This window comes from Anguilla rostrata, chromosome 18, assembly GCF_018555375.3.
Source record: "Anguilla rostrata isolate EN2019 chromosome 18, ASM1855537v3, whole genome shotgun sequence".
NCBI lineage: Eukaryota > Metazoa > Chordata > Actinopteri > Anguilliformes > Anguillidae > Anguilla > Anguilla rostrata.
This window is the reverse complement of record NC_057950.1, coordinates 31329804-31339715: the sequence shown is the minus strand read 5'-3', so window position 1 is coordinate 31339715 and position 9912 is coordinate 31329804. Positions and strand designations below refer to the sequence as shown.

General features: G+C 42.3%; 1 protein-coding gene across 1 annotated transcript in view; it reads right to left on the bottom strand.

The window, feature by feature from the left end:
- Positions 1–258: 258 nt before the first annotated feature.
- The window catches only part of abcc2 (ATP-binding cassette, sub-family C (CFTR/MRP), member 2), a 30175-nt gene continuing 20521 nt past the window's right edge, over positions 259–9912 (bottom strand). Inside the window, exons 22-32 of the mRNA XM_064317344.1 lie at positions 8949–9168; positions 7870–8024; positions 7220–7375; positions 6656–6855; positions 5557–5683; positions 5170–5271; positions 4642–4785; positions 3190–3348; positions 2697–2863; positions 1586–1780; positions 259–879 (exon numbers count right to left, since the gene is read on the bottom strand). Coding sequence (XP_064173414.1) covers positions 750–879; positions 1586–1780; positions 2697–2863; positions 3190–3348; positions 4642–4785; positions 5170–5271; positions 5557–5683; positions 6656–6855; positions 7220–7375; positions 7870–8024; positions 8949–9168 — 1755 coding nt within the window. The 3' untranslated portion in view covers positions 259–749. The remainder of the gene's footprint in view (positions 880–1585; positions 1781–2696; positions 2864–3189; positions 3349–4641; positions 4786–5169; positions 5272–5556; positions 5684–6655; positions 6856–7219; positions 7376–7869; positions 8025–8948; positions 9169–9912) is intronic.

Sequence of the window (9912 nt, the reverse complement as noted above, 5' to 3'; positions counted from 1 at the left end):
CTGTAGGGAACCTATAAAAGTGCCAAACTCTCGGTGCTGTGTAGGTATGGGGCATGCTGCCCCACCAAGCCGTAACTTGGCAGGCATACCTGCCATCCCAATGCTACCATGCAACCGGTTGTCGCAATCTGAACTTCGTTAAGTGTGAGGGGGCATTGGAACTCTCAACATCGCAACCTGTGAGGAAATCGTAGAATGTCGGCCCGGTCTAAATCAATCGAATATTAGGGAAATATACATAATTCTGACACAATAACATACATAAAAACACCCATAATGTATTTATTAAGCATCTTGACGTTTTTGCACAAAGAAAGCAAACCAATACAGAAAGTAATAATATTTTTTACAATAGTAATAGTATAGTAATAATACTATTACTAATAGTAATAATATTTCATTTGTATTGAAAGGATAATGTTAATTTCATTTGGGTAAACATTTATTATAAAAACATTTATTATAAAAAGGTATCCAAAGATCATGTTTATAAGCATAACACATATTACTGACAAAAACAGCCTTTATACTGGAAATACCCTAAACAATAATTAAGCAAAAATAAATGTATTTGCTGTTCAGTACAGCAATCAAATTTGGGAAACACATTTTAGGCATTTTCAAGCAAAATGGTCATGGTACACCTTCATCAGTGACTCAGGGGAACCCTGGGAAAGGTAGTTCCGGGGAACATACATTTCCTACATTATTACTCTGTCCATACACCCATGGGCTGCCCTAATGAGTGTTCATAGGGCTGTGCTGTCTAGTGAAGTAATCCCAGCATCCTTTGCCATGGCGTAAAAGTGACCTTGTCTCTTCATCAGGACACTGGGAGAATCGAACTCCACAATCTTCCCAGCATCCAGGACCATCACCCTAGAGGGGCAAAGCAAAGAAAAGATACAAGTCAGTGCCAGAACTACATTCTCTTCTGACAAGAAAAAAGGCATATTGACATTATATAGTTCAGTTCTTAGGGGTGTGACCCGACCCCCCACATACATTGTGTGGATTTGATGAGATTTAAATTGTTGCGTCCTGTCCTCAGAGCCTACCAGGTTGCTGGAGGGTTATTTGATGTCATAATAATGACAGGCTTATGTGCTTTTGAGACAATATAAGTACAAATGCATATTAAGAGCTATTGTACCCAATATATATTTATTTTTTATCCATTTATTTCTGGCCAGACAATGTTTTAAATTCCCAGACTTTCCTCATTTTAATAAGTCAAAACCTGGCAAAGGCAAACTCTGATCCATACATACACTTATCCATCATTCATTCATTTTTATACAGCTCTATAAAAAGTCCCCTTCGTGACAGCACGATAGTCTCCAGGAGGTGAGGGGGGTGTCAGCCAAATATATGGGCAAACAGGCAAATGCTAAAAATATAGTCCTGCCAAAATACTCATTTTTTTCTTTCTCATGTGCATAACTTTATATTTAGCTACACTGGCAAATTACATATGATATGATGTAGCAGTTTCACCTTTTATTTTAATTCATTTTCAAAACATAATTTTTCTTGTTGACCAAACGATCAGAAAAGGTATTTGTACAAGCTCTTTTGCCCTTACCGGGAGCTGTCCAGTATGGTGTTTATGCGGTGGGCGATGGTGAGGACCGTGCAGCTGGAGAACTCCTGGCGTATGGTGGCCTGGATCAGACAATCCGTCTCCAGGTCCACAGCGGCCGTGGCCTCGTCCAGAATGAGGATGCGCGACTTACGCAGCAGAGCCCTGGCCAGGCACAGGAGCTGCCTCTGGCCCACGCTAGAAACAGAGCCAAAGAGAAACAAAAACACATTTACATATTTAACACACTGCCCTGTTAAACACCACAAAAGGTTTTATCGGGACAATTGCGGCGTGTTTCAATTTGGTGACTAGCATAGGATTTACTGGAGACCTTCTGTATTTCCTGGATATAGAATAAGAATCAAGACCAAACTGCTTTATTTCCGATTGCACCCTGCTCTCTAAAGCCTAGTTTATACTTTGTCATGGGACACTTCTATACTTTGATGAAAGACAACAGAAAGGGTTCTGTTGTCTCTATGGTAACGAGAAGACAAATGCCTGACCATTTATGTTTACATTTGAGAAAACATGGTGGCACCCTATGAAATAATTGAGATTATAGATTTAAAAACTAAATTTTAAAACAGCGTGAATGAAAAGTAGGAGGTGGTCAGTGTCACACATACATTGCAATCGAGCCCATTCAACTATTGCAAGTACTAGAAAAATAATACATGATTCACAAAGCACCCACAGTGGGGTCAAAGCACTTGTAACTGCACTTCCAGGGAAACAGCAACACGGTGCACCCTCCGGGTCATGCATATATAACTTGGATCATCTAAATAAACGTCATTGCCAGAATGACTCATCTCCTGCATTGATCTCCAGCTGCATCAAAATGTGTGATTCAATGCCAATAATGTAGTAATAACGTGGTACCTTATCAGACCTCCAAAAGAGTTTTTAGGAAAAATATTTCAGGTACAACAACAAGGCAAACATTCAGACATATTCTATTAGATTTTTGTTGCCAATTCCAAAAAAGTAACAGGACAGGAATACCAACAATATTCCCAAATGTCATCACACATAATTATGGCTTCATTAACCTTTCTCATTGTTATTCTCAACATACGGGAAGGTGAACGAGGTGTGCAGACCATACCTGAGGTTCCCGCCCCCTTCGGTGACTTCATGGTTTAGTCCTTCTTTTAACCCCCCCACATATGCCTTCAAATGAGACAGCTCGAGCACTCTCCAAACATCCTCATCGCTGAACGTCTCGAAGGGGTCAAGGTTCATCCTCAGGGTTCCTGAGAATAGGACCGGATCCTAAAAACAGGCACATGGAGAACGTGAATGTCCAGATGAAATCGGTCATTCAATTTTTATCATGAATTACACTCATCCCTAAAAGCACTCTCCTTTAGTGAGAACACCTATTAACTTGAACTGGTCATTTTTATATTGGAACCATGTCATAACAAGAATACAATTAATCCTTGGCTTTCAAACATTAAATTATCCCGTCAAAGCTAGAAAAGCACATTTCATTTTCTCACTCAATTCTATAGCTGGAGAAAAAGGAGAGCAAACCTCTAAAGCATTCATTTAACAAAACCATAAACGTGTTCGAACAGAATTTTTTTTTCCTTCACCTGAGGGATGATAGTCAGTCGGCTCCTCAGATCGTGCAGCCCCAGGGTGGCGATGTCCACTCCGTCGATAAAGATGTACCCGTCAGCTGCCTCGATGATGCGGAACAGGCAGTTAGTGAGACTGGACTTCCCAGCTCCTGTCCTCCCAACAATGCCAATCTGAAACACAGACACGGTCACAGTCACTGCAGGAGAACTTCCAAGTCACTGTCACTGTGGTCACTGAAAGGTGTGGATTAAGGGTGATCAGATGACAAGGGAACAAAATCATGACAACTGCATGATGGGGCAGGAGATTGCGATTGTGATCTTGGACTCTGGGGGGTGGGGGGGGGGGGGACTGGGGTAGAGTGGGGGTTTAGGGGTGGGGACTGGGGTGGAGTGGGGGTGTAGGATCACAATTAGTTAATAAAACAAAAAAAACAAAAAACATTTGAGTGACTCATTTGCCATAGGAAGGGTGTCCTATATCTACTAAAATATTTTAAGATTCAAAAAATACAAATATCACATTTGGTGAAATTATCTTAACCACATCTGCCACATTTAATGTCAGTATGTTTTTTGATGTTATTGAGGTGCCGTGCTTGATGACAAAGATGGCAAAGGCATTAGGCAGCCTATGTATTGTAAAGTATAAAACACAACATCTCTCTCTGTAAAAGATAACTCCCTGGAATAATGAAACAATGGTGAGGCCAGTAATAAACTTAATATCATTACAACTAAACACATTCAGTGGCATATTTTCAATAAAGCAATACTGTAAGATTTCTATAGCAAATGAACACTGAATAGACACAAGTACATTAATCAGCAAAGCAGTATGTAGTAGTAACATTTATCATAAGCTATTGCCATTTACTGTGAAACACATTGAACCTGTTTACCGTATATAAACAGTGCCTCCAAGAGGCATTAGCATATTATAGGGAACACACCTCTGTATTCTCACATGGGCTAACACTCATAAAATTACAATTACCTAAAATAATAACCATAAATTTTAGTTAATAATTAAAATGACCAATGGTAATGGTCAAAGGTAAATAAATCTAAATTTAATACATAACCTAAAAGATGGAGTTCTTGGATAGATTGTTTTGGCTCAGATTTTCATTCTTACACAACATCGAAACGGACGCAGGTTTAATAATATAATTTATGAATGAAACATACAAAAATACAGAGCATACGTGCTAATCTAATGGGGAAAGTCTACACTAACTGTGGGAAGGTAGGAGAGCTATGTGCATGTGTGCCTCAATAATTATCAGAAATATGTTGACTTTTCAAGACAATATGGCCGCGACATGTTTGTTCTCTCTGTTTTATGCATGTTCTTATCGTTTTAAATTGTGATGAATTGCCCATAAAGGACCATAGAGATTTGCAGATAGAGTTCCTTCTTGGACTGATTGCAATCACAGCTTTCTGGGCCGCGTGCGTTACCTTCTCTGTGCTTTCGATGTTGCAGCTGATCCCGTGCAGCACCAGGTCCAGTTCAGGCCGGTACCGCACCTTGTAGTCCTTCAGGCATAGCGCTCCAGAGTCAGGCCACCCCTTCGGGGGCTTAACGTCTGTGATCCAGGGAGCCTGCGAGGGGGAAACACCAATTATGCATCAGGCACTATGGTTAGAAGAAGCTATCCTATGGCTTATGTCATGTTTGTGATTTATGACTAACTATGCTGTTCCACCCCCACCACTCACTCCTACTCCATCTCGTGTCACCATGCACCACAACATATAAAAAGTCAATATAAAAGTGCAGTAAAATACATATAAAAAGTGTTGTCATTTCTAGATGGTGAAAAAATAACCTTTAATAAAAGCTGAGTATCTGCCATTTGACCCATAATCATAAGCTTGTCAGAAGCTATACAATAGCTTATGTGGTTGCTAGGAAACTGTAGATCACACACAGCAATCAGCATTTTGAAAACATGGAGGTCTTTTGTAGGGTCAACGCAGACTCACCTCGTTCTCGATCTCAGTGTACTCGTTCACCCTCTCCACTGCCACGATGTTGGTCTCCAGCTCAGAGGTCATCCTCACGAGCCAGTTGAGTGTCTGTGTCACCTGGCAACCACGCAAAGCAAAGACATTGCAGCAGAGCATTAGGCCGGGAATCTCAATCTTAGCTCCTGGAGGGCTGTAGTGTCTCCTGATTTTCAGTTTGTTTCTAAATTAAATGCTAAATTTTAGTCACTGATTGGCTACGGAGTCCATGCCTCGTTTTTCAAGGCTTATGTTGGCTGCTGATTTAAAGAAAATCATGAGAAATTGCGAGGCCCAGGGACTGTCTTTGGAGATGCCTGCATTGAGCTGTTTCCCGTTCCGTGCATTATGAAAGAGCCGTCTCACATTTAGGGCGTAGGAGATGGACATCCCGACCAGGCCGCTGTACAGGGTTTCGCGGGAGATGACTGCAAACAAAGCCGCAAAGAAGACCACCAGGTTGCCCAGGAACTCCAACCGAATGGCGAGCCACCTGCAGCAAGATGGCACAGAGGAACTGAGAGTAGTGCATCGGAAATCACCTTGAAGTTGTGATGTCCAATTGGAAAACAAAATTGAAAACTAACATTTCATGTCTACATCAAAAACATTTGGGAATGCTGTATAATATCCTAAGATCTTAAGAGAAAATAAAACCTTGGGTCGGGGAGAAGTTCAGAAATGTTAACTATTTATAAAAATCTGACTGTAGTTAACATGGCAACGTCAAGTTAATGTGTGACTGGTACATGAAACGGAACACCATCTCTGTGGTTTACGTCCTTGTAATGGCTGATCCCCCCCGTCTCCCCGCCCCGGTCAACATGAAGCTCCAGTCAGATGTAGACCTTAAGTAGGCTTCCAAAGCTTGATTCTGCCAAGTCATATGCATGCTTAATTTTCTGCAGCTATATTACATTTACAACATGCTTCAGTGTGTTTCCATCTTTTCTGTTTTTGATCCAGTTAAGAGTGCAGGTTTGCCTGATTTCCTTCTGTACGTTTTATAACCTCATCTTTGGCAGACAGATGTAAAATCTGTGTTACCAGGGCTCTACTCTTTCAGCATTTAGAACTGCTATGTGACTCTGTTTTGACAATCAATCAACCAATTAATTGATCCCATTTCTGCAGCCCTTTTTAAAGACTATGGGTCAAATAACATCTCGTTATTGATCTCTTTTAGGTGGAACAAAATATACATGTGCAGGATTCCACAGGATTGAGTTGATGAATCTACTGGTAGCATGTTTGAGCATAGAGCAACAGGGAAGTCTCTGTGCCACTAGCGTTTGGCTTTTCTGTTGAATTTGTCTTTCCTGTGATTGGCTGTTAATGATAGCAAAAGCTCTTGATGAGTATGCCTATGACAAAACTAAGTTCTTGGCCTCTATCGTTCATGGTCAGCATTTCTTGATTAATCAGGAGCAATCACATCCTTCCCCCGTTCGGACGCGCCCCGGACCTGTTCGAGGCGATCCAGGGGTACACGCTCTTGAGATTGTGGTCGATGGTGGTCTCATTGTGGCGGAGGAAGCGGTCTTGGTGCCCGTAGGCTCGGATGACCGACAGGCCCGAGATGGTCTCGCTGAAGTGGGAGAAGATGGGAGAGCGCGACACCGAGTCCAGCCTGCGGAGCTGCCGCGAGGTCGCCACGTAGAACCTCTGCGGGCAGAAAGAGAGACAGCGGTCTGTAAGGTAGTCTCCCATGTTACATTACACTACAAGTTATCCACAGCTTATCCACACCATCAAAGACACCAACTTAAGGTTTAATTAATGCTGATCCAGTAGAATGTTTAACAACTGCTGTCATCTTTTTAGCAAACCCTGCCAACTGCCTGTCCACACTGTTTCCCTTTGATGGTCTGATAAGGGACACACTTCTGTAAACTGCTCTACACAACCACTGAGATTAGACAACCACCTTGAGGTTGACTAACTGTCAGATTAAGTTACAAGATATAATTATGAACCTTGCCCTGGTCTAAAGTACAGTGAGCGCTCAGGCACCGGTGGACTTCCTCACCTGGACAAAGTAGTAAATCACAGCGAGGGGAACGAGGACCACAATGAAAAGGGGCGTAGCCAGACAGATGACGAACAGGGTGCCGACCACCCCCAGCAAGCACATCAGCCAGGAGCGGAAGGACATGGGGATGGACTCATCTACAGTGAACATGTCCTGCAGATATGACATCAATGTTATGACATCACATTCGACACCACAATCATATTTTGCACCCTGATGACATCACAAACATGTCCTACAGAACCAAGCCACAAGACAACCAGAGATAATAGAAGATGTGATGTCACCTCAGTGGTATAAAACAGAAGAGCTACACCAATCATAGAGTACATGGGTAACAACCAATAGAGGGGGAAAAAATTGACAATGGTTGGTTGATACTTTCTGATATCACTTCCTGGCTCCCTGGGGGTTGTAGCTAGGAAGTAGACAAGGCATTCACCAACGACCATCTGGGCTGTTTCATTGGTTGTTATTCTTGTACTACAGTGTACTATTGGTAAATCTTTACTATGTTTTCTACTAACAAGCCATTCCAACAGCTTTATCCTTATTTTATTACCCTCTGGAAACTATTTAAACAGAAAGGCGGCCATTTTTCACCACTTGGGAACACAGACAAGGCATAAACGGGGCGGGCCTCCCACCTTGGCGAAGCGGTTGACCACCCTGCCCAAGGGCGTGGTGTCAAAGAAGACCATGGGCGCGCGGAGGACGTTGGAGAGCAGGCGGCTGTGCAGGACCCGCGAGGCCGAGATCGCCCCGTTCGCCATGAGCAGCGTTCCAATGAAGACCAGAATACCTGTTCGGCATCACACACAGGATACAGCAATCAGGCTTTAACAGAGTATTCTGCCATTAACAAGCAGGCTTATAACAGCAGATACTGTAAAAAACATTGGATAATGTAATGATGTCATAACCTAATGACTTTTGCACTTACAACGTAAAATAAGCAGATATGACTTGCTGCATAAAGTAATAAACTTGGTGAATTAAGTAATAGTGCATTATTTTCAGGTGAGCTACAACTGTCATTGTTGAATGGGGCAAAGTGTCACTGTATTAATGATCTATGCATGATCATCTGTGCTGTTTGAAACAGCTTTTCAGTAGCAGTAGTTAACTGTAGCGTGTACTTACAGTAAGTGACTAGGTGTGGTCAGTTGCCAATTAGCTAGTTTTGTTTCAGTTGAGGTAGCCTACACTGACAGTTGTTAATTAGTCATTTAGGGTAGTATAAACATTTGATTTAGAGGTAGAATAGCTGTAGCAGTCGCCTAGGTTGTGTGAAATCTCAGTTTGATTAAGACTAAGGAGTCTTTTCGGAAAGTCCATTGAGTGAGAATAACAAGGCTGCTGCTTCATTGCAGGATTCAGTGTGCTTTCTCCTCATCCCTGTCTGCTCCTCCCTCAGGAGATGTTGCTATGGTCATTCAATATGACACAGAATGCTCTCCACCTTCCTCTACCATCTCCTGTCCCCCTCTGTGATAGCCTTACAGCAGCAGGGGGCCTGTAGAACTGGGGCCAATCTGCCATTCGTAAGGCCGTCTCTCCCTACGCCTCCCTGCTCTCCCTCCAGTTTCTTGCCCTTATTGAAACATGGCCCTTTAAGAGCCCTTGCAAGGGTCTTTGAGGGGCTACTAGAATGACTACTTCACCTAGGCAGAGACAGGGGTCCTGTCTCCTTAATGCCAGAAGAGACTGAGTGATGTCATCATACCTTGCGACACTCCGAGGGCACCGAACACGCCCACCCTCATGTCCCTCACAGAGGCGGGGTAAGTCTGATTATAGTAGACCACCGAGTCCCTGGTCCAGTCGCTCAGCCACAGGTTCTGGCCGATGAAAGCAATGTTCTGGAGGAAGTAGACCACGAAAACCATGGTGCAGTACCACCAGCCCATGGCCCGCAAGTACTGCAGGTACATCGAGAACTTCACCTGGGGGGGGGGAGACGTTCATTCCGTCAGTAAGCAGGCCAACCAAAAATTATATTTCTGAAAATCGATTTAAATATTAATATTGATTAAAATATTAATTGCTAAAATAAATGCTCGTACATTGAATTTTAATATGGTATACGTTCTATTTTTCTGACTTTAAAACTCATAATTCACAAATCCATCAATAATAACAGTAGGACCCTGACTGCAGCGAAAACTGCCAGATTTGACTGAGAATTCCATTGTTAAGGCTTATCGGGTTCTGGAACACTCGCTCACGTGCAGCTTACCAATGGCTCTTACTGGATGATTTTACGAGCTAATTTATGGCAGTTGGTTCAAGTCCAAACTCTCAGGATTCTGACAGACAGCCAGGTCAATATTTTCCTTGGGCACGTCATGTGTCCTGTCTTACAACTTAAGTCCCAGCTTACCGATGATTTAAGTGATTTCTGAACATTGACATTTCAGGCTCCAGTCATGTTAAACCATAACAAGTGTGCAAAAAAGAATAGGTAGCAAATAAGATAAGATAAGAACTTTATTGGTCCCACAGGGATTTGTCAGCAGCAGTGTAAAATCAAAACAGTGCACCACTAAAAACAATTAACAATTAAGAACAGAACAAGAACATATAGGGACAAGGCAAAAAACATAAAAACACCAATTAAGCTAAAGCTAAAAAGCACTAAAAAGTACTTCTTGCAACACACTACTAAAAAAACATAAATAAGATAAATA